This window comes from Peromyscus leucopus, chromosome 14 (genome assembly GCF_004664715.2).
Source record: "Peromyscus leucopus breed LL Stock chromosome 14, UCI_PerLeu_2.1, whole genome shotgun sequence".
In the NCBI taxonomy this organism is placed as follows: domain Eukaryota; kingdom Metazoa; phylum Chordata; class Mammalia; order Rodentia; family Cricetidae; genus Peromyscus; species Peromyscus leucopus.
In genome coordinates this window covers 72,395,588-72,420,600 of record NC_051075.1, presented here as the reverse complement: position 1 = coordinate 72,420,600, position 25,013 = coordinate 72,395,588, and the positions used below count along the sequence as shown (strand labels likewise).

The 25,013-nt window shown below is 43.1% G+C and overlaps 1 protein-coding gene across 1 annotated transcript in view; it reads left to right on the top strand.

Moving 5' to 3' along the window:
• The window catches only part of Atg2b (autophagy related 2B), a 73,891-nt gene that overhangs the window by 25,441 nt on the left and 23,437 nt on the right, over positions 1-25,013 (top strand). The window contains 23 exon segments of the mRNA XM_028882075.2: positions 1,109-1,205; positions 2,221-2,406; positions 4,098-4,252; positions 4,342-4,423; positions 4,426-4,443; positions 5,914-6,175; positions 7,281-7,431; positions 7,926-8,018; positions 8,142-8,330; positions 10,940-11,213; positions 12,794-12,896; positions 13,168-13,363; positions 13,934-14,076; positions 17,134-17,291; positions 17,653-17,825; positions 18,397-18,547; positions 19,761-19,960; positions 20,087-20,167; positions 22,116-22,222; positions 22,654-22,746; positions 23,205-23,275; positions 24,024-24,100; positions 24,570-24,740. Of these exon segments, the coding sequence (XP_028737908.1) occupies positions 1,109-1,205; positions 2,221-2,406; positions 4,098-4,252; positions 4,342-4,423; positions 4,426-4,443; positions 5,914-6,175; positions 7,281-7,431; positions 7,926-8,018; positions 8,142-8,330; positions 10,940-11,213; positions 12,794-12,896; positions 13,168-13,363; positions 13,934-14,076; positions 17,134-17,291; positions 17,653-17,825; positions 18,397-18,547; positions 19,761-19,960; positions 20,087-20,167; positions 22,116-22,222; positions 22,654-22,746; positions 23,205-23,275; positions 24,024-24,100; positions 24,570-24,740 (3,231 nt within the window).

The window sequence follows — 25,013 nt, the reverse complement described above, 5'->3', positions numbered from 1 at the left end:
AAATGTCCCACGATTTTCTGCTCTAGTTTCTGAGATAGTGCCCCTGGAGTCTGTTGTTTATCACACATTCAGTTTTAGTGGTGATTTTGGGAAATTATTGAGACGAAAGCAGGGAACTGCTTTGGTTGAATTTAGAGAAATTTGTATTACCTTACACTGTGTTGAAAAATGCTTAGTTGTTATTTTCAGTGTTTTATATTTTCAAAAGAAATCAGTGAGTACTTTGTTCTTTGTATTTCAAATTCAGAATGTACCCATAATGAAATATTCCTATGACAATTAGAAACTAAACTACTGATCTTCCATCCTAATGAAAACCAGAGACTGTATATGTTTTCAGTCCAAGAAACAAATGTGTCTAGTAACAGAAACACATTTACCCACTCTGGATGTGGCCTGGGTGTCAGCAGTCTGTAGGAGCCCCACAAAACACTCAGTCTGTAGGCACACCAGGAGAGCCATGTCGTAGAAGGAGTAAGCTTTGCATTTGTGTCTGCCTAGATTCAGACCTGGCTGTGGAACTATGTGACCTTTGCGTTGTGGATCTGTTTCCTTGTCTGTAAACAGTAGCAGTAACAAGAAAGTAGGAGCTGTGTTATGGCTTGGTGCTCACCACACAAAGTGAGACACATGGGGACAATGTGCATAGAGAACAAGAAAGGAAGCACCCATTAGCACTGCTTTCTGCCTGGGTTTCGGCTGTGGCTTCTAGCCTCCTGTGCAGGAGAAAGTAGTGTCCATGCAGTAGGCCACTGAGGGGCATGCTGTGGAGTCCAGTGTGGCCGGCCCTGTCTTACGGACCCTGACGTCATTGATTTTGAGGACTTGGTTGTTCTGAAGGGTGATGAATACCATCTTGTTGCTGTGTTCTGTAGTCTCCAGAAGACTTAGAGACAGACGGCATGGCATTGGACTTGCTGACATGGAATTTCTCCGGACTTTCCCTCCTGCAGCCACAGTTGCTGGTCTTTATGCCCTTTTATTGAGACTGTGTGCATTAGGTGAAACTGCCCAACACCAATAGTGATACTTACCTCAATGCCCTGACAGCTCTCCAATTCCTGGTGATGAACTTGTACTTATTCCTAACTGTTCTTATGTTTTTAAGTTGGATGTTGATGGACAGATAGATTCCATTCATCTATTCCTGTCGCCAAGGCAAGTACACCTGCTTTTGGATATGTTAGCAGCTATTGCTGGACCAGGCAAGTATGACTGTTATGATTATTTCCTGTAATTCTTGAAACTCTTAGGTGAAAATATAACATAGATAGATGAGAATGTGTTACTTTGGGGGTATATGTGACATTAGAGGTGTTTTTTTTTTTTTTTTTTCTTTTTTTGGTTTTTTTCGAGACAGGGTTTCTCTGTGTAGCTTTGCGCCTTTCCTGGAGCTCACTTGGTAGCCCAGGCTGGCCTCGAACTCACAGAGATCCGCCTGCCTCTGCCTCCTGAGTGCTGGGACTAAAGGCGTGCGCCACCAACGCCCGGCCAAGAGGTGTATTTTAAGTAGATCTTCTAATTTCTTGATTGGATTAGATCTTTGAAACTGTATTATGCTGTAAATTTGCATTCAGGTTATTTGGTTACATTCATTTAAAAATTATTCTGAGTCAGGCAGTGGTGGCTCACATCTCAGAGGCAAGAGGATCTCTGTGAGTTCAAGGACAGCCAGGGCTACATAGAAAAACATTGTCTCAAAAAACCAAAACAATAGCCAGACAGTGGTGGTGCATGACTTTAATCCCAGCACTTGGAGGCAGAAGCAGGCAGATCTCTGTGAGTTTGAGGCCAGCCTGGTCTACAAAGCGAGTTCTAGGACAGCCAGGGCTACACAGTGAAACCCTGTCATGAAAAAACAAAAAGAAAAACAAAAACAAAAACAAAAAAGCAAAACAAAACCCAAATAGCAAAAATCATATTTTTTGTACATAGTGAGTTGCACACATTGTTTTTAGATACTTACATCTTGTAGAGGTGAGAGTTTAGATACAAAAACCAAAATTTTTGTCCATGAGTCTCACACACTAGGCACTCACATCTTCTAGAGGTGAGAGTTTACATTGTTGGCTACTGGCTTCCCGCTGCTGCTTAGACCTCAGATTGATGTAACCAGCTTTCTGCTAGTGTGGTCAGCTTGCCATTGCTTAAGTGGGGTTTTCGAAAGAAATGTTTAACTAACTACAAATTGAATTGTTCTTTCTTTTTATATATTTGTAGAAAATTCTAGCAAAATAGGGTTAGCTAATAAAGATAGGAAGAATCGACCCATGCAGCAGGAAGACGAGTATCGAATTCAGATGGAATTAAACCGATATTATCTGAGGAAAGATTCCCTGTCTATGGGTGTATCTTCAGAGAAGAGCTTCTATGAGACGGAAACGGCTCGCACACCTTCTAGCCGTGGTAAGCAGCGCAACTCAGTCCTATGTCATCCTCCAGGTGGAATTAGTCTTGATTTTGCCTCCTATGAACAAAAGGCGTGTAGCAATGGAGAACAGAGACACGGGGCATTTACTCTTCCCTGTCCGCCTGTGAGCAACGCAGTGATACACCGCACTACCATTTTCAGGTGTAGGTGGTCTAAGCAATGGTATTTTTCCCTAAGGGAAGTCGGTTTTTGAAAAGGTAGACCGACACATAAATAGCTTGGGAATAACTGTCATTACTTCATTGTGTGTTCATGTGATTGTGTGCAGCAGACAGCCCTAAGCAGGAAGCATTGCTAGTCTCTCCATCTTGTTGGTGCAATTGTTACCCAGCTCTCACTGTACATTACAGGGATTTTTGGACCACATAAGCACTAGTGTAAATAGTAAAAATACGGAGAAGTGTGAACCAAATAAAAAGTAAAGCCTACTGAAGATAGAACTTTGAGACATAACAAGCTTGATTTATGTGAGGTCAGACAATCAGTAGAGAGAAGGCACTGAATTGTCATTAGAATTCTAAATGTCTCTGGTCCCTCTTCCCATCTGGGAAATAGCTGTTTCTGTAAGACGCCAAAGACTGCAATAGAGTTACAGAATTTTATTTTTTGCAATTTGGTGTTGAAGATAAAACACAGGGCCCTGTGTGAGCTGATGCCATTTGAAAATCTGAATTTTTACTTCTAACTTGCCATATGACAACTAACAATTTGCTGTATTGCTGCATGTCATGTAAACCCACAGAGGACTCGGGGAGGCTCAACCTTTGCTGACTGTGCAGTTGTGTGTTTACTGTGCTGCTAATGGCCATGCTCAGACACTACTCACAGCTGTGTCTCGGGTAGTGGGAGGAAGATTCTTTATTTATTTATTTATTTATTTATTTATTTATTTATTTATTAAATTACACTCATGATATTAATCACATTTGTGGTATTCATAGATTACATTAGCAGTATTCAATTATATATATATATAATATACATATATTAAATATTTAATTTTAAATGTCGAATGTCATTTCTTGAAGGGGGTAGGAGGTCTTAAATACAGGCTTACAGCACAATGGGAGGACCCCAGAGGGCTGAAGTTCGCTACTGATGTTTTACAATCTTGCATCTAAGCTGTTAACGCCCATTATTCAGGATACACAGACAAGGAACTTCCCTTGTCCAGGGTGGAACCTGGCAGGGAATTAGCATTGGGAGGATATCAAGGTCAAGGTCAGCAAGCAAAGCAACAGTTACCCAAAACGGGGGCCAGGGCTCTGCAGGTCCCCCTTTTATTAAAAAATGACCTTCTGACTTGGGTTGCATGGGATGTCAGCAGGTCACCTTACCCATCATGGAGATGCCTGCCCAGGCCACATAGGTGCTCTGTCTTAGGTTGGTGAGTGCCCCCCAGACATTACCCGTCTCTGAATACTCATTATCATACTGGCTCAATCGTGTGTGAGCTGCATGAGTTAATTGCTGCCAAAGATCTCAAAGTGGCACTGGGCTTGCAATCTGTGTGTTCGATACAGAAAAGACCAACAGAGGTCCTATCTCACCCATAGCCAGTAGGCTAAAGGCAACTGAGCCAGGGAGGAAGATTCTTTAGTGTGTCTAAACTTCTTGAAGGAGCACATGGGTGGGATGTATCATGACGAACTCTAATTCTCTCCAGAAGAAGAAGTTTTCTTCTCCATGGCAGACATGGACATGTCTCACAGTCTGTCGTCTCTTCCGCCCCTTGGGGACCCTCCACACATGGACCTGGAGTTATCCCTGACTAGTACATACACAAACACACCTGCAGGATCACCGCTAAGTGCTACTGTGGTAAAGTATTACTCCATTTCTTCTGCTTTTCAGAAGGCACTTCTGAGATCCTACACTTTATTCATGTATTTCAAACCAATCTTTTGTAGCTGCAGCCAACTTGGGGAGAGTTTGCGGACCACAAAGAGCAGCCTGTGAGAGGGCCAGCATTCCCATCTGACTTGGTCCACCCGCGCCTTTACAAAAAGCAGGTTAGTGTCTACCAGAGGCCTTGAAAATAAAGGAAAAGTGTGTATTTCTAAGATAATGTGTTTTGCTTTTTCCTTCTCCCTCCTGTCAGAATAAACATCTGATCCATTTTCTATCTCTCTCTCTCTGTATCACCTATGTATATCTCTGTCTGTCTGTCTACCTGTGTCTCATCTATTATCAATCATTCATCTATTTATTTTTTCTTTGCTCCTGGGATTATACCCAAGGCCTTGTACATGGCAAGCCTGCACTCTGTACTATCACATTTTGTATGTGTGTCTTTCATAATGTCTCTTTTAGTCTTGGACAATCACAAAGTTTAGAAAGAAAAGAATAATCGAACAGTTCATTGGAAAATATTTTAGAATAGTTATACTTATTCATTATATTCTTTTTGTTGTTGTTTAATTTTGTTTTTGAGATAGGGTCTCATGTAGCACAGGCTGATAGCTGTGGTCTCACTTGATCTTTTTACCTCCACCTCCTGAGTGCTAGGTTGCTAGGTGTGTACCACCATGCCTGGCTCTCATTATAGTCTTTATATATTTGAATACATAGATATTATGGAAAAATACCATACACTTCATATCATTGCAATTTAAAACTTTCATTCAACTATCTGATTTGTCTCTGTGTGTTTATGTGTGGTGTGTGTGTGTTTATGTGTACCTGTTTGTGTATGGTGTATTTGTGTGTGTGTGGTGTGTGTATGTGCATACATGTGTGTTGTGTGTAAGTGTATATGCACACATGCATGTGTGTGTTTGTATATGTGTATGTGTAGGCATGTTTATGTGTGTATGTGTGCTTGTGTGTATGTGTATGAGCCTGTGTGTGTTTATGTGTGTATTCGTGTGTACCATTGGGCATAGAACCTAAGGCCTTGACGGTACCCAGCCAATGCTCCATCATTATACTCTAGCTTCTTGACTCTTTTTGTCATTGTTTTTATAATGTTTGTTTAAAAAAAAAGTTTCAGTTTCAATTCTGCATTTCCCTCCCCAGGACTGGGGATTAAGCTTAGTACCTTGACCATGCTAGGCAATTGCTTTACCACTGTTCTGCACTCTTGATCCTTACTCTTCAAAATTGGCAAGCTTAAAGGAGAATTCAGTGTGCAGCTTTTGGTTAATCTTGATTTTTTTTTTTTTTTTTTTTTTTTTGAAACAGGGTTTTTCTTATGTAGCTTTGCGCCTTTCCTGGATCTCACTCTGTAGACCAGGCTGGCCTTGAACTCACAGAGATCTGCCTGGCTCTGCCTCCTGAGTGCTGGGATTAAAGGTATGCACCACCACCGCCCGGCTTTGATTTTTTTTTTCTAACAGTTTTATGGTGCAAAAAATGTGTCCACACATTTCTACGTACTGAGATGGACTCTCGTACTTCCGAGTCCCGCATACCAGATGAACAGGGTAGCTGTCTGTTTCAGGTGTTTTGAATTCTGACTTAGAGAATTCCATGTATTTCAGCTCTCCCCTCTAGGTCTGTGTCAGTGGATGAATCCAGGCCTGAGTTCATCTGTAGACTGGCTGTGGGCATCTTCTCAGTCTCCGTGCTGCACATTGATCCTTTGTCTCCAGCGGAAACCTCTCCAAACGTCAATCCATTGACACCCATGGCCGTTGCGTTCTTCTCTTGTATAGAGAAGATGGACCCAACCAGACTGTCGACAGAAGACTTTAAGGCTTTTCGAGCAGTCTTTGCAGATGCTTGTTCACACGATCACCTCAGGTGACCTCTCCTCGTTACTAATGATACATCAGAAAGAGCCTAATACACACTGTGTCTACCTCCCTGTTTTGGTTTTCAGTGGCTAACAAGTGAAATTTACTGCAGTCTTACAGAGATACATCCGTAGGGTCTCTCCTTCACATTGTGTAGTGTGGGAATGATGCAGATATAGATCTAGATAGTTTGTAGCTCCCTCCCTGTTCTTGCCAAGTTTGTCTTACCACGTTTTGCCATCATCCCTGCTATCACTATTGAAATGATGGAAATGGTTCTTTTTGGCACTGGCAGTGGCAGAGATGATGGTGGTTCTGAGGGCGGGACCGATGCTAGACCATGAGGTGGGGAGTAATAGCAAGCCTGAGCTGAGAGTATGAATGCTTCATTTTCTGCTGATTCTTACAGCTGTGAGCCTTCGTGCAATGAGGCCTAAGAGATGAGCTGACTGAATTGGAGAATATAGGGTTAGCATGCAAATACTGCATACTTTAATATAAATGTATTTTAGAGAATGCCTGTATATGGAGACAGGATCTCATGATATAGTCTAGTCTGGCCTCAGACTTTCAGGCAGCCTTAGATAACCCTGTCTTCCCTGTCCTCTGGCCCCTGCCTCCTGCGATGAGAGGTGTGAGAACCCATTTCATAGATCTGAATTTTTTTTTAAAGTTTTTTTTTTTTTGTTTTAAGACAAAGTTTTGCTGTGTAACCCTGGCTGGCCTGGAACTTACTATGTTCTAGACTGGCCTTAAACTTACAGAGATCATCTGCCTCTGCCTCCCAAGTGCTGACATTAAAGGCATGTGTGTGCCACAATGCCTGGCTGGATCTGAGATATTTTATCCACTGCAGTTTGGAGTGTGGAAGAAGGAAGGACACTGTTGGGCAATACAGGCATCCTGGGAAGTTTCCCATGGTAAAGATGCTAAGGAGTAGGAAATGTGAAGCTCATGTCCTTAGGGATGTTAATGACCACTAACAGCTTGAACTTGTTAGAGTAAGCATGTGGTTATTATACTAACATTTGCATGTTATTCTCTAGGCTTATGTATATTATTTAATTGAGAAGCATTTGGAGACTCTGAAATGCTCTTTTTTTTAATGGTAGATTTATAGGTACCGGCATCAAAGTGTCCTATGAGCAGAGACAAAGGTCGGCTTCCCGGCATTTTAGCACTGACATGTCCATTGGGCAGATGGAGTTTTTGGAGTGTCTGTTTCCAACGGATTTTCATTCTGTCCCTCCCCACTACACAGAGGTAAATGCTGGATACCCCTTTGAGATGGTTTTTTACATTTAATTTGCTTTTTTAAAAATTGAATGAACAACAATAATTTTCTTTAAAACATGCCAGCATCACAAAGTGTATGTGTTATTTTTTATCTTTGTAATTGTTGAAACAAATCTTAAAGTATGTCATTCAAGGTTCTTCTATGAAGCTAGTAAATATTTTAAATGAAATCAGAGTTATCCGAGGAGGCAGGCAGGCTGTGAGCCTGCTATTTTATTTTGTTTTCCAAGTTTTTTCTTAGATATTGATCTGTTTGAACCCTTGCCTCATATGAGGTGCTGAGTCTCACAGAAGTTAGCTGCTTTAGTGAGGCTGACGTGGCTAGAGAGTGACACAAATGATGTTTGGGGCCAGTTTTTCTGACTCGGAGAGCTCTTCCCACTACAGTACTGCCTCTGGATTTACATGATCGATTTCAGCTTAATAGCCCGGCTTTACCGCGTCTCCATCCTTGTCTTTAGCTTCTAACGTTCCATTCCAAAGACGGGACTGATGGCCACCTCCCTGTGTGTCTGCAGCTTCACTATAAGCACTCTGAGACTAGAGGACCCCAGGTGAGCAACCTCTGCGTGGCCACCACTGCAGATGGTTTGGTTTTTGTCACAGCTGTTAAGTTTTTAACTTAGTTTTATACATTTGTTAATAATTGTATGTGTGTGTGTTTTTTTTCCCCCAAGGGTAATCAAGCAAGACTGAGTTCAGTTCCTCAGAAGGCAGAATTACAAATTAAATTAAGTCCAGTGTGTTGTGAACTGGATATCAGTATTGTGGATAGGTTAAATTCCTTGCTTCAACCACAGAAACTCACTACAGTAGAGATGATGGCGTCGCACATGTATGCATCATATAATAAACATATTAGTTTGGTAAGTATGTAGAAAGTTGCACATAAGCATGTGCTTATTGGGTTTTCTGAGAAAAGTCCTAATAGATTAAATAGACTATATTAGAACAATATTATTTATAATAGTAAAAAAAATAGATACTTTAAATTATTTTTTACTTATATTTTTAAAATTTTTTTTTTTATTTTTTGAGACAGGGTCTCTACCATAGCCCTGACTATCCTTGATCTCACTTTGTAGACCAAGCTATTCTTGAACTCTAGAGATCTGTCTGCCTTTGCTCCCCAAGTGCTAGAATTAAAGGCATGTGCCACCATACCTGGCTTAAAAATTATTCTTATTTTTCATGCATTCTGACCTAAAACTTGAGAAGTAGCCAGAGATGATTTTGAACTCTTGATCCTTCTGCCTCTACCTCCCTAGAGCTGGGGTTACAGTGTGCACCACCTAGCTCAATGGTGCACCTTCTTTGCCCTGATAATAACCAGGTAAGGTTTGCTAATTCTCCTGGGAGACATTTTCTGCTTCATTTCTGACAGGGTGTGCTGTGTGGTATCAGCTCCATGAAGAAGGCTCCTCAGGAAGAGTTAAGGGAGAAGTAGAATGTCTTTCCATGCAAACTTTTTTTTTAACCTTTTGAGATAGCGTCTCATTATTAGCTCAGGTTGGTCAGGAACTTGTGTTCATCCTGCCTCAGCCTTCCCAGTGGGAAACTTGCATGCATGTGTTACTCTGTGTGGCTTCCCTTAGACTACTGTTAAAACTAGACTGATGTGCAGAAGAATGACTGGACACAACAGCACAGCATTGGATTATAGCACCATTGCACTAGACTTCTTTTTCTGCCCTGGAGAATACTGTAACAGCTTCATGAAGTTTTGTTTTCATACATTTCATAAACTTGAACGATAATAACTAAAGCCCAAATAGCACAGGAGAGCTTTTGAGAATGAAGAGTGGTGCTGGGCATCACATTGCATTGCTTTTGCTCGGATCTGGTATGTGGAGTAGACTTGTAATGGTGCATCGGGAGTTGGAATGTGTGGCCTGTAGGACCAGGTCCAGCCTGAGAGGCAGCTGTAGTGCAAAGGACTCAATAGAGCAGTGAGTGCCCGTGATCACGGTGCTCTGGGGTTGAAACAGGAGGACTGTCATTTGAGACACACTTAGGAAACATGAGACTCAATCTAAAATGACAAGGAAAAGGGCAAAGACATTTTATTTCTGATTGCCCTTCGGTCCTGGTGTTTAGTCTAAAGCAGCATTCTTTATCTTCCATGGCTGCCTGTTGGTAGTTAAGTGTATAGACCGGTCTCTATTTGCTGTTAACCTTGGCTGCATTGGTCATCTCCCTACCTCCCTCCCTTCCTCCCTCCTCTCCCTCCTTCCCCCCCCCTCTTTCTTTTTTATTTTGTGTGCATTAGTGTTTTGCCTGCATGTAAGTCTGTCTGTGTGAAGGTATCAGATCCCCTAGAACAGAATTACAGACAGGTATGAGCTGCCATGTGGGTGCTGGGACTTGAACCTGGCTCCTCTGGAAGAGCAGTCAGTACTCTTTGTTGTTGTTTTGTTTTTTGTTTGATTTTTGTTTTTCGAGACAGGGTTTCTCTGTGTAACAGTCCTGGCTGTCCTGGATCTCACTCTGTAGACCAGGCTGGCCTCAAACTCACTGAGATCCACCTGCCTTTGCTTCCCAAGAACTGAGTTTAAAGGCATGCACCACCCACCACCCAGTTGTTAGTACTCTGAATCGCTGAGCCGTCTCTCCAGCCCCATCCCTAGGTTTCTTTAGTGTGAGAGTGGAGCTTGTGTTAGGAAGCCAAACAGAAGAGATAGAATAGATCTGTGAAAATCTTGGTGCCTAACTTTAGGAAGAAGGGGAATCTGGTAGAAGGGGGAGGGACTTGGAAGGAGAATGAATGGGAACAAAGCATGCTGATATGTGCGGAAGATGCCAGGGAAAAGCCCATGGCCTTAGATGCTTGCTTTACATGTAATTGTAAATCCCAGTCTGCCGTGAGAAGGGAGCTTCCTGAGAAGCTGGACACCGACTCAGAAGATGAATACTGAAGCCTTTGTTAGTTTCAGGACCTTTTATGAAAAATTAGAAGTTGACTTGTATTTGAATGGTATGCTTTTGACTACCTGGGGGAACTCAGGAGTCCTTTAGTGAACACTGGAACCTATGTGTGCTAGGCTCTGAACATAGGCGTGGAAACAAAGATGAGTAACACTGGCCTGTGTGTGTATGTATGTATGTATGTGTGTATATATATGAATGACTGCAGTCATCTGAGTTCACACTGGATCTTTAGGGCAGTTGAAAATGGGCAAATTCTTCAAACTGAGTGACTATGGTAGTGGTTTTTAGCCTTATTGGATTTGTTAGGCTGGTTCATACCTTTTCTTTCTCTTTAGATTATAGTAAGATATGTAGGGAAATGTACTGCCTGTCTTTATTTTTACTTACTTATTTTTATATGAAGGTTCAGCTATTGCCCCAACAGTTACATTTGAAGCTTCATTGTACGGTAGTGGTTTGTGTGAATTGTATCTGGGTGCATTGTGGCGTGTGGGGAGTAGTGATAGAATACATGAAATGCTAAGCACTGCTGTGATTTATGTTTCAGCACAAGGCTTTCACTGAAGTGTTTCTAGATGACACACACAGCCCTGCGAATCGCCGGGTGTCTGTACAAGTTGCCACCCCAGCGCTGCATCTTTCTGTTCGCTTCCCCATTCCTGATCTTCGGTCAGACCAGGAAAGAGGACCCTGGTTTAAGAAGTCTCTTCAGAAGGAGACCCTCCATTTAGCATTCACAGATCTGGAGTCTAAGACGGAGTTTGTGGGAGGATCCACCCCAGAACAAACTAAACTGGAACTGACTTTTAGAGAGCTAACTGGTAAGACTGAACACACCTGTGGAGCGTAGACTATGTGTGGAACACTGCTCTTGACAGCATCCAAGATGGCAGAATTGGGAACACTTAGAGAACAGAGCAGCAGCTTTCCCCCAGAATTGTGTGGAGATGGAGCAGAGTGGTGGCACACGCCTTTAGTCTCAGTACTTGGGAGGCAGAGGCAGGCTGAGTTTTGTGAGTTCCAGGCCAGCCAGGGCTACACAGAGAAACCTGTCTTTAAAAAAAAAAAAAAAAAAAAAAAAAAAAAAAAAGATGCATCACAATGGTTTGCTTTGGTGAAGTTCTTATTTTCTGTAGGAATGTAGTGTTAGCCTTTTTTAGCATTGCTTTCTGTTTATTGTGTGGCAGAGGCTGGGCAGCCTGTATGCTGCTTCCTGCTGGGTCCTGTAGTAGCAGGTCACATCCATCCTGTCATTTCCTTTAGTTGTTCCCACCATATGCTAGATTTCCTGACCTGTGGGCTGAAGAGCATGTGTCTCCCAGCTCATGGGTAGTCAGGCCACTCTGACACCAGAGCCTGAGTTCTTAGTCACCACCTAAACTCACTCCTGCGACACCTGTGTTAAACCTGGCTAAGACCTGGTGTGTCCTGTGTCTGTGGGTCAGTGAGCAGGGTGTGTGGAAACTGTCCTCGGATACCAGTGAGGGGACTCACACCCCAGGCTTGGAAACTGTCCCTTGTCTGTCCTGATCTCTGAGTTGGGCAGGTTTTTGGAGATACTTAAATGGGCATTTGCCAGTTACTACTTCATGAGATGATATTTAGGTACACTCTGCCCTTCCTTATCTCTGTTGACATGATACTCCTGATTTAGAGGGAAACAATGAAGGGCAGTGCGAAGCCAGTGTGGTGGAGTTACTTCGCATGTACAGAGTGACACTGGAGTCTGTTTGTGTAATTATGTTTACAGTGGTCAGTTAGCTGATAAGCTTTTCTTTGTTTTTTTCTGCCATGCTGAGGACTGAATTCAGGGCCTTATATGCTGGGCAATTACTCTACCTCTGAGATATAGCTCCAAGTCATAAACTTTTCTTCTGTGAAGAAGTGAGGCTGGAGAGATGGCTCAGTGGTTAAGAGAACTTGTCAAACCATGAAGACCCAAGTTCAGATCCCAACACTCATCTAACAACCTGAGCGTGGTCACCCTCATATTCCTGAAACCACAGTGCTTGGGAGTAGAAAGTGGTCCCTGGAACTTGCTGGCTGCCAGCTTAACAAAAAACATTCCAGCTCCTGCCTCAAAGGAATGAGATGATGAGTGACAAAACAGTTACCTGATGCCCTCAAATACACACAAGGAAATCATTACCAGCACTCAGTAGGTAGAGGCTGACATTGGCTGTGTTATAATTATGTGTCTTACACATGAAACACTAGTCCAGAATTTTGAATATAAACTGGCATCTTTTTCTGAACATTCTGCCTAGCACAGGCCACATTAAAGCAGGAACAAATGAATGAGTGGTGTAGAGCATGAGGGTCTGTCTGAAGAGTTCTGAATGATCTGGTCTTCAGCATTTGAGAAGGAGCACATTGCAGTAACACCATCTCGGTTGTGTAGGGTCATTCCAGGAGGAGAAGGGAGAGCCATCTGTCAAATTTTTCCATGTGTCTGGTGGAGTCGATGGAGACACAGCCTCATCAGATGACTTTGACTGGCCACGGTAAGCAAGTGCAGGGGTCTAATGGAATTTTCAAGAAGTTAGACTTTCAGTTAGCCAAGAATATACTGCTAATGTTCTTTTATTTACTTGAGTTATATGCTGAGTTATGTATATACTGCCTTTTCATAAGTGGGTTACAGCAGGCATGGGCATTATAAGTCAGTCTGATTGTATTAACATTTAATCAGTGTTCATTCTGTAAATTTGTATCAAGTAGAAATGTTGCTGTTTATACTTATGTCTTGATTTTTCAAATCATCTTGTCAATCAGAATGGTACTGAAAATAAATCCACCAGCCATGCATTCCATTTTGGAGAGAATAGCAGCTGAAGAGGAGGAAGAGAATGATGGTCACTACCAGGAAGAGGAGGAAGGAGGGGCTCATTCCCTGAAAGATGTCTGTGACCTGAGGCGACCAGCCCCATCTCCCTTTTCCTCTCGTAGAGTAATGTTTGAGAATGAGCAGGTAAAAGAGAAGTGTGAGAACTCTGCAGGGTGATTATCCCAGCCACAGAGAGATGCTTCCATGCTTCCCTCTTCTCTCCCCTCCCAACTCCTTTCCCTCCTTTTCTCTTTGTGTCTCAGGTTAGTTTTGAACTTTGATCCTCTTGCCTCTGCCTCTGAGTTGTGAGATTACAGGCCTGTGCCGCTACACTTGGCTAGTTCTTTATTTTTGAAAGAATACTGTATGTAATCCTAGCACTTGGGTGGTAGAGGCAGGAGGATTGCAAGTTTGAAGCCAGATTGGGAGACATCTCAAGACCCTGTTGAACAAATAACAATAACACCATCAGCAAGAAACAAAAGTGACAAATAGCAGTAACAACAACAAAAAGAATCCGTGTATTCCTTGTACTAGTTTGTAGCACCAAGTTTGACGTCTATTTTTCTTGATATATGTTCTCCATAGTTAAAGTCATGTTTATCTATTTGCTCACGTGGTACATGTTATAGTAATTTTTAAAATGCTGCTACTATTTTAAACATAGATTGCATCTTTTATGCTTTTTTCTCACACTAAACCATTCTGTTTTAGATGGTGATGCCAGGAGACCCTGTAGAGATGACAGAATTTCAGGATAAAGCCATCAGCAATTCTCACTATGTGCTGGAACTTTTGCTACCAAATATCCACATGACACTGCCCAATAAAAGCTTTTACGAGAAGCTGTATAACAGGTGAGTTTGAATTGCTATGTTGTGCGCTGCTGCTGCTGCTGTAGCTGAGTGTCCACCCTGTGCCTGGTGCCTATTGTAGAAAAACAACAGTAACTCCATGATCAAGAACTCCCAAACAACCAGATGTTGTGGCACAAGCCTTTAATCCCAGCCCTAGGGAGGCAGAGGCAGGCAGATCTCATGAATTTGAGGCCAGCTTGGTCTACAAAGTAAGTTCCAGGACAGCCAGGGCTACACAGAGAAACCCTGTCAAAAAGCAAAACAAAACAAATCACAAACTCCCAAACAGCAATGACAACAAAAACAATTCACATATTATTTGTGCTAATTTGTAACTCCAAGATTGATTAATAAGTGCGTTTGTTTGTGACATATCTTCTCCCTCTTCCAGCCTGCAGCTGCCCATTGGCTGTGTCATTGGGCTGCACAGTGCTGAGAAGTGCTATTTCTCAATCCATGCAGTGGCATATGAAGAGCATTAGGAGAGTTGAGTACCAGGCCAGCAGGTACTGGGGTAGAGTTAGGTTTTCAGAGTCACTGTTCAGAAAGTGTCTCTTCCCAGAGTTCAAAAGGCAGCTAGTTAAGTTTCTTCAGGTTTGCTTATACACTTTGTAAGCAAAAATTTTAGTTTATTGTGTTTCCATACTCCAACACACCTACCCAGCAAATACAGTGAAATGAAATTCTGGGTCATAGACTTTGATGACTTTGGATACTTCAGTAGCCTCTATCAGCCCCAGTTCCTTCATCTGCCAAATGGAGATGATACCAGTACTCACTCAGAAGGGCCGGTCAGAGGAGTAAATGATGTAATGACAAGATGATAGAACAGTGCTGGCCAATGGTGAGCTCTCAGCTGTGTTCTGCTGTTGTTACAGTTCCTGCCCTTGACGGACTCCGAGCAAAAAGGAAGTGCGTAGTCTCACCATCTCTAGCGCCCACTGCAAACAAGTTTTCATTCCCCTTGTCAGAGACTATCCACTGTTGCTTCTGCAGTGGGTTTGCTTGCTGTCTGGTAGCTCTTGGTGCTAAGGCTTAGGGTTTCTGGGTCTCCCCATTGACTGGTTGTAAGTCTTAGGGTGCTGAGGTACACATTAGTTCAATGGACAGGACAAGCACACCAGGTCATTGGACATAGGAAGAGAACGTTAGCACTTTAAGTAAGGTTTTTGTTTTCTTTTTTAAACATTTATTATTTAAGTGCATGTGCTCTCGAGTGTGTTGTGTGTGTGTGTGTGTGCGCGCGCGCGTGCGTGCGTGCGTGCGTGTTCTGTGTATACAGCTAGTGAGGCAGGAAGACAACTCTGGGGGTTGGCTCTCCTTCTACCACATGGGTCCCAGGGATTGAACTCAGGTTAGGCTTGGTGGCAAGTGTGTTTACCTGCTGAGCCATCTCACCAGCCCTGTTTATTTTTTTTAGTGAGCAGCAAACTTTTTTTAAACTGAGTATGGTGGCATACTCTGGTGATCCCAGCTCTAGGAAGGCTAAGGCAGGAGGATCATGATTTCAAAGCCAGGGCTTCCTAATAAGATTCTGTTTCAAAATAAAAACAACCAACCAAAGACTGTGTAGACCTAAATATAAACAAAGAAAGCATAGGAACATGACGGATGAGAAACTCACAGAGCTTATGCCGTAAGCTCTGGTTTTGTTTAAGCTACTTCAGGACGTGGGCGAAAGAGAGCCCTTCCTAAGGAGAAGCTTCCTTTGCCTTCACTCTTCACAGTGATTGGCTCAGGCCGGAGTCTGGATTCATAGACCTTGGCTTCTTTGTCCTATAATAGACCGTAATGTTGGGAACGTAGCCGTCAGTGTGTTTAAGGGGCGTCATCCTTCAGTGCTGTGTCCCTGGTGTCTTTCACAACACCACTTCCCGCTGTGAGTCAAGATGCTCATTCTGCCTCCCTCCTCCAGAGCCTGGAGCTCTGCAGCTGGCTGCACGCTGGCTTCCTCCAGGGGAGGGAGGGCTGCCTCTTCTCTTGGCACCTCGACTGGTATTCACACTGGGCTTTGCAGTCCTTCCACGAGTCATCACCTCATCCTTCCCTCTCCAGCCCTGTGCTCTGTGACAGCCGCTCATCTGTGCACAGACTGAGATAATTAGGCATAAGTCCCTCTCAGGGAGGTGACACAGAAGAGTCAAGTGTTACAGGTGCTGTGATGGAAACAGATGACGTGAAGGAGGTGCTGTGGCTCAGACCTAGAGAATGCTGTGCCAAACTGCAGTTTTCCTGAAGCTGGGCAGAAGCACATCTTTGTAGGAGCAAGTATTTACTGAAGAGGCAGCATACAGCCCAGGCCTAGCTGTGGCTCTTCTAGTGTGTTCTTTAGGGGGTACATACATATCTCTCCCTCACTTTTTGTGGTCATGCATTCATCCCATTTCTTCTTACCAGGGAAGCTAAGCTATCTGTTGGGAAAAAGCTATCTCAGATACTAGTCTAGACAAAAGATTGAATTGAGAGCTGGGCCTTATCTTGAATGTCATACCAGCTTTTCTCCTGCTTGGCTGTGTGGCCTTGGAGAGATCACGTATGTTTTTATGTGGTGGTTTCTTCATGGGTAAAGTGAGAGGGTCTCTATGGCGCCTTAACAGTCTTCCTGCCATTTGGAAGGTGGGTGTTTTGGTTTGGTTTGGTTTTTGGCAGGGTCTCATTATACAGCTCTGACTATCCACAGACTGCTTCTTCCCCTTTGGATTAAATGCATACTTCACTACACCTGGCTGTGGGTTTTTATCATTAATTAGCTTCCTCCTTTAAAGTAGGCTTAGAGATGTGATTAGGACTTTGGGTATATTAACGTGGGTAACAAACATTAGATGAGTGTCTAGTTAGGGGTCTGATCTATATTCCTTTATCTGGTTCTGCTTTGTAACCATGTCAGGTGCTTTCCTATTGAAAGCACGAAATTCCTGTTTTAAAAACTCCTTCACAGGATCATTTTTCAGTTCACCATTTAAAACCAGTAGGTAAAACTGATCATGTCAAGGAGGTTCTGAGTCTGTCTTTACCTTAGATGTTTCTTTCCTGTTCACTTTGCACTTGTGTTTCTAGGATCTTTAATGACCTGCTTCTCTGGGAGCCAACAGCTCCTTCCCCAGTGGAGACACTTGAGAATATTTCCTACGGTGTTGGGCTTTCGGTAGCCAGTCAGCTGATCAACACCTTCAGCAAAGACAGCTTCAGCCCCTTTAAGTCTGCAGCTCACTATGGTAACGTACTTTCTGTTGTTCTAGTATAAAGAAAGCGCCTCGTTCATATGTTAACAGAGTAGTAGCCCTTCCGATTGCAGAGCTAAAATGTGCCTCAGACTTTGTGTTCTGTTTGTGGTCTATAATTTCTTTAGAAATTTCTATGATTATTTCCCCGGTTCTGTGTCTGTTCTGATAAGAGCTTTGCTGCTCGAATGTGTTATCTTCGGAATGATGGTGCACATGTTTGGAGTTCCCTTGAGAGGCCTATCTCCCTGTCGTTCTGTCCTCTGGAAAAGTCAAAGTACTATTGTGGTCATTTTTAAGCTGCTGTCCTGCTTAGCTGTCAGAATCTGTAATAGTAGGTCTTTTCCCTGCGTAGATGAAGACAGTGGATCTGAAGAAGAGACTTTGCAGTATTTTTCTGCTGTTGATCCCAACTATCGTTCCCGTAGGAAAAAAAAGTTGGACTCTCAGAACAAGAGCTCTCAGAGTTTCCTATCAGTCCTTCTGAATGTCAATCATGGATTAATGGCAGTGTTCACAGATGTAAAGGTACAGTTACACCATTACACAGTCTGTCGCAGTGAAGTGGGGTGAGATGGTGTCAGTGCAGGGGAAGGGGGAGTGGCGGGGGAGGTGGGTGGCAGGGTTCTGAGATGCCAGAGAACACACTACTTTGGGAGCTAGCTTCAGTTGTTGATCTAAGGCTGTGTACAGGCCTCCCTTTGGAAAGCATGTGCTAATTTTTCCGTGAGGGCGGTAACTAACTTTTCCTTTCTTATTTTAAAAGAGGGTGAAGCATAGGCACTTGTACAGAGGACTTACGTACTATACACAGTATTCAGTGTTTAGTCCCATGGTATTGATAGTTCAAGAGTTAGACGGCTTTTTATGCTTTAGGAGATTTTCCTAAGTTAGATTCAGAATGAGCATGCCAAGAAATGTTCTTCCTTTCTGCATTTAATAATGGTGGCTGGGACCTGCAGCTCAGTGACTAGGAGCCTACCTACTGTGTGCAGAGTTTTAGGTTCCATCTCCAGTACTGGAATTTGGGGAGGAAATAAAATGATAACTTGTGTTTTTTTTTTTTTTTTTTGTTTTTTTTTTCTGGTCTTGTTGTTAGCAAGAGAATGGAGAGCCGATGGGAAATAAGCATGGTGAATTCTGGTTAGAATTCAACAGTGGCTCATTATTCTGTGTGACAAAATACGAAGGTTTCGATGACAAGCACTACATCTGCCTGCATTCCAGCAGCCTCAGTCTGTACCACAAAGGTAGGACAGCTGTGCGTTGTCCTCTCTGCCGTTTGCCCATTGACTTCCTCTTTGATAGAGACAGCCTGTTGAGAGTACAGCTTTGATGTGAGAAATTGTTTTCTGTTGGAGTTCTGGTTCTGTTGCCAAAATCATACAGATTAAAACTTTGTGTTTGTTTGGAGACAAGGTCTTCTCACTATGTAGCCAATACTGGTCCTGACCTTGAGATTCAACTCAGCTTCCCAAGTCTAGGACTGTAGGTGTGTACCACCACACCTGACTAAATTTACCACATTCTCAGTAGCTGCCTGAATTACCCTGTGAGTAGGCACAAAGATGTTCCTCGTGTTTTGGAATCTTAGTTTTAGGTTTTGACTTTCTTGTGAGTTTTTGCTCTCAGTTATACCTACACTGGCAAAGAGAAGTCAGCTGCTTCCATGCTGCCTCTTGGCCATTGTGCCACCAGAGCCCTGCTGGCTCTGGGGGTTTCTGCAGACACCATGGCCAGCAGAGGAACATCTGTGAGAGCTCAGAAGGAAATCTGGCTCAACATGGCTCAGCAGCAAGTATTGGTTCAAGCTTCTAGAGTCTGACACCGGCAGCTTATTCTAAACATACTTAAGCATAGCACAGTTTGGGGAAAGTTTTCTGGTGTAACACAATCCCATGTGCACAATGAATATTAAGGAATAATTTTACCAAAAATTATCAAGTTACATGTCACCTCTTCTATGAAGATGGGGTCTATAGATAAACAACATGTGTTGTCATGAAGGCCTGGGAAGGATCTGGTTGTCTCTGGTCATACAGTTAGCACAGGGGTCACCAGACGGTTAACAACATTTATTTCTAGGCTTCTGGGCAGAAAACAATTATGCATCTGTCCCTTTGAGGAGATAACGCTGTCCTGGATTCCCTAGTGCTTTTCTGTGAGCTCAAGGACCTCTGTGCCACCAGCAAGGCTCAAAGGAGTATAGGCTGTGTCCTAGAAATCCGTTTAGAAATGCTCTACATCTGAGACATCTCGATGGTGGTAGTGGACCTGACCTCTTGAGATGGGGCATGTTTACTAGATGTGAACATTAAAGTCCAAATACTCTGATGCTGAACATTTTGGATAAAGCCGTGCTCAACCTGTACAGAGAGTTGTTTTGAGTTGTGAAAGTCAGAACAGTTACAGAATATTTTCAAGGGGTCATTTTGTTGGTGTTTTGTCTCAATGTGTGTCTAGGCATAGTAGATGGAGCCATTCTCCCTACAGAGACACGCTTGCCCAGTTCAACGCGCCCGCATTGGTTGGAACCTACAATTTATTCCTCTGAAGAAGACGGCCTTAGCCGAGCCGCCTCTGACGGTGTTGGGGGAGACAATTTAAATATGCTCTCGGTAGCTGTGAAGATACTGTCTGATAAATCAGAGTCCAATACAAAGGTGTGTGCCTTCAACTGTTCAATACTCCTGTTGATTGATTGCTAGCTAAGATGACTGTTAGAAGTGGCAACACCCCAGTTGGGATTCTGTGGACTAATGTGGCTCTTCGTGTGTCCTGTGGTGCAGGAGTTCCTTGTGGCCGTGGGGCTGAAAGGAGCCACTCTGCAGCACAGGATGCTGCCCACCGGACTCAGCTGGCACGAGCAGGTAAGAGCTCTTGCTTCTGTTGTGTCCTTCTAACAGCGTTCACAGTTGTGAATGAATGTTCACCTTGGTGAACTGATGTGCACGCACTGTGTGTAGCTGGGCCTTCCTTAGGACATAGACTCCACCCAGAAGGCAGTTCCTATAACTTCTCACTGAGTGCTGCTGTTTGTGTCCTTCAAGAAAAGGAATGCCCGGCCAGGAGGAGCAACCAGAGGTGTACTGAGTGCTGAAAACCACCCACTCTTGAAGGGCCACCACGTCCCCAGACCATTATTGGTGTGGCTTTGCCTCAGGCCATTTGATCAGAATTTCAGCAGTTAATGTCTGTTGAATCCTCCCTATTTTCTTGTTTTTTGTCTGTCCTTCCGTCTTTCTGTCCATCCGTCCATCCACCCACCCACCCACATACCTACTTATATTTTTTTTTTCCTGCATGGGAGCAGACCCAGGGCTTCACACATGCTGTGTGCTCTGCTGCTCATTGAAAAGTCTTTCTAAATTTGTATTTGATTGCTACTAAACATCTCTGGGTGGGGTAGGTGGTGCCCTTGTGTGCACATACCACAGTATTTTTGTGGGAGTCAGAGGACAGTGTTCAGGAGTTGATTCTCTTCTCTTGGGGATCTAACTCAGCTTCATCAGGCTTGACTTTTACCCACCAAGCTGTCGTCTTGTTGGCCATGGCTTGGGTTTTTACAAGATTCTGTGGTTGAATCAAGTTGATTATTTTCCTGTGAGTAAGAATTGTAAATAAGAAACTGACTTTGAGCAAGAGGCTCACAGTTATTTTGAATACTGGATCTTGTGCTTCTGTCTTTTTCTCTATTGAGTGTTTTAAAAATACTCTTCCCATGAAAATATTTAGAAAACATGATGACTACCTGAGTGTCTGCTTGTTTGCCTGTTAGGCAAACAGAGGTGTGTGTGTGTGTGTGTGTGTGTGTGTGTGTGTCTGTCTGTCTAGGTGATTTAGCATATCCTCTTCATTTGCTGGGAGTATGAAAGAATGTGTGTCAGATGACCTAGCTTTCAGACTAAGCAACATATAAATTAAAGAAAAAGAACTTATTGAGTTCTATAAAAACAGCTAGATTCCTCTACCTTCCCACGGTGGGTGACTTAGGAAACCAGAGATGCCTCTCCAGCTGAGAGACCTCAGCATGCTAAGCAAGACTCCGCTCCTGAGCACATGACCACTGCTTTCCTCCTGCCTTTCTCCCTTTTCTTTCCTTTTCTCTCTTCTCCTTTCTTCTCCTCCTCCTCCTCCTCACTTCCTTTTTGTATTTTGAGAAGGGTCTTGCTAAGTAAGTAGTCCTTGGCTAACTTAGGACTTTTGATCCTTTTGCCTCAACCTCCCAGGTAACTAGGATTACAGGCATGCCTAGCATATCTCATGGAAACCAGATTTTTGCAAAGTCGTCTTTAACAAAATTAGTTTTTTTCAATAATTGTTCTGAGCAATGTGTTAATTGTATTATATATACTTTTTTAAAAATGAATTTCATAAGATAGGACTTCCTCCCATCCAGGTACTAAGCCCTTAGCAGTCCAACACTGCTTACAAGATCAGAGGAGACTGGGTGTGTTAGGGTGGTATGACCATAAATGTGAGACAGGGTTTTCTAAGGTGTCTGTGGTATTCAGTTAATGGATGTGACTCTTCATTTCAAGTTCCAGTTTAGCAAGTGCTTTAGCATTTTAATTGTGTTCTTTAAGGGACATAGCACCAGGTTATGGTCAACACACACAGTGAGATGATTACTATAGGCAGCTCAGTGCATCTCTCCTTCCATGGCCTCCCTGATGTCAGTGCACACACTTTTGAAATGAATCCCTTCAGAACAGCTATATTTTCTTGTAACAGCCTAAGTCGCTTTGTTACATGCTTGTTAAATGTATTATAGCAAGATGTCGTTTCTTCTAAAGTATTTATGTTTTGTGATTACAGATTTTAAACTTCTTGAATATTGCTGATGAACCTGTTTTGGGATATAACCCTCCAACTTCATTTACAACTTTTCATGTTCATCTTTGGAGCTGTGCACTTGATTACAGGTGAGTCCGTAAATGGAACAAAGTGGAGTTTTATTGAAACACACTGACTTTAGAGCCACCAGCCTGGTAACCTGAGTGCATTCCCTGGGACCCATATCCTGGAAGAGAAGAACCACTTCTCCTCAGTTGTCCTCTGGCTTCCACATAGGCACTGTACAAACACACACAATATATAAATAAGTTGAAAAGTACGTAATTCTGCCCACTGTGGTGTTGCACACCTACAGTTCCAACACTCGCCAGGCTTAGGGAAGAAGCCTGCCAATTTGAAGCCAGGTTGAGTTACACAGTGAGATATTGTGATCAAAAAACCCAACAAAACAAAACAAAGCCCTCCAAAAGTCCCACAGTTGAGTAGTTGAGGTTGGAGGTGTGTTTTGAAGAGTTCTGTTGTATCAGGCTGCTAATCTGTCTCTTCTGTTTGCTGCCAGGCCCCTTCACCTGCCAATCCGATCCCTTCTTACTGTTGAGACGTTCAGCATTTCTAGTAGTGTTGCCTTGGATAAATCTTCCTCCACTCTCAGGTACCTGTGAACTCATCCTGTGCTGGCTGCTGTTCAAAGGCGTCCGCTGTAGTAATGGGTGCTTCCTTACCAAACCGCTGCTACTTGTTAAATCCGCAGCAGCTGAGCCGTCAGTGTTCCTTCCTCAAGGGCCATGCCCGCCGCTCCTCTCATTGTTGTGTTTCCGTTTTGGAAGGAATTCATCCCTGAGCGTCTCCCTTGGCTTGTTAGGACCTGTGGTCAGTTTCTCAGTCCCAGATATGTGTTATCTTTGAAATGGAAACCTTTTATTTAGATTTGAGCATCTGTTGAAACACAAACTGCCCCCACAGCCTAGAGACCCATGTGTTGGCACCTTCCTGTGTTTTGATTCCACTCATGATTGTGGGTTAGGTACACCCACGTGGTGGGAAGGTGTGCCGATGGTGCTGTTCACAGGCTCAGAGCTTGGTTTTTCAGATGCTGTTTCCTTTCTTCAGAATCATCATGGATGAGGCTGCTTTACACCTGTCTGACAAGTGTAACACTGTCACTATAAACCTGAATAGAGGTGAGTGCAAAACACACTCCGGCTTGATTACTGCAGTGTGTGTGTGTGTGTGTGTGTGTGTGTGTGTGTGTGTGTAAAATAGCAGTTTTAAGTGGGGAATAGTGTTGGAAAGCTGGGTTCTTGTTAGGGAACTTTTAACGGATATTCAAATGTGTAATAATTGTATGCTACATCTGTTGTGTGATATTTTGATTGTGTTCTGACAAATATAGCTTGCTTGGAGTCGGAGGGTGGAGTTAGCCCCTAGCCAACCAAAATTAACTACAGAGGTTTTGGAAGACTGAGGACAGATAGGACAGGAAGTGGTAAGGTGGGGTGGAAAGGGATCTGGCTCTCTTGTTTAGAGGAAGGAATGGAGCAGGTAGGGAGGACTGTGGCTTCTCTGCTTTTCTGATCTTTCAGGCTCTTACCTCAATATCTGACTCCTGAATTTTTATTGATAAACAATAATTAGAGTAATCTTCACACACCTTCAGAGTTTAGTGGATACTGGCTTTTCAGTTTGAGGGTGAAATGTTCTTATGGTGTTAGCTATGTTTTTTGTATATTCTAAATATCTATTTAATATTTAGTCATTCGTTGTAGCTAAAATTAAGTGAGGTGTCAGATGAAGGCACAGTGAGATTGTAGGATGACCTGTCAGTGTCCTCACACTACAGACCCTAGTGACATCCGCAGGGAGCTTTGTTAGCGCTTGGTGGGATACGCAGTTGTGAAAACCTACAGTAAGTATTGTATTAAATTCTAGATTATGTTCGTGTGATGGACATGGGACTTTTAGAGCTGACCATAACTGCAGTGAAGTCAGATTCTGATGGAGAACAGGTCAGTTACAATAAGTGGAAATTTTTACTTAAATCCTGTCCTTAAGAGATAAAAAATAGAATGTATTGGAACATGTTTTTCTTTTGATACAATTTTGGCCCAAATATTTGAAAACTAGAATTGATTTAAATACTTTTCATGTGACAAAACAAAGAAGTATATATTTTATTTTAGATTTATTTTAGGTGTATGCATGTTTTGCCTGAATGTATGTATGTGCATCACATGCATGCCTGGTACCTGCAAATGTCAGAAGAGGGTATCAGACCCCTGGGACTGGTGTTAGAGACAGTTGTGAACCACTGTGGTTGCTGGGAATTAAAACCTAGTCCTCTGCAGGAACAATAAGTACTCATAACCACGGACCCATCTTTCCAGCCCATTAGTGTGTGTTTTTGTTCCTGTGACTGTAGAGGAGTTGGTGATGCTTGTCTAAAAAAGAGTGTTGTCATTCCCCTGTGCCCTGCAGACTGAGCCCCGCTTTGAGTTGCACTGTTCCAGTGATGTCGTCCACATCAGAACATGCTCAGACTCATGCGCCGCACTGATGAATCTCATTCAGTATGTCGCAAGTTACGGGGACTTACATGCACCTAACAAAGCAGAAGTGAAGCCCGGAGTCCCACAGAGAAAGCCAAAGGTACAGGCCAGGTGATCGATTCCCCATCCCGCTGATGTCACTTCCTAGAGTAACGGGTCTGGAGCGGTGATTCCGGGGCCTCTGTGAAAAGCCAGTCTACTGTCTGCTCTTTGTTTCAGAACACCAATCTCAGCCGACATAATCCTTTAAGACTTCTTTTCTTTGCACCTCTTCTTAGGGAAGAAAACAAGCTGTCAAATGCTGTAAGCAGCTAGTGGCAAATGCTACTGTCCCCTAAAGACCTACTTGTACACGAGTGCTTCTGCCCATTCT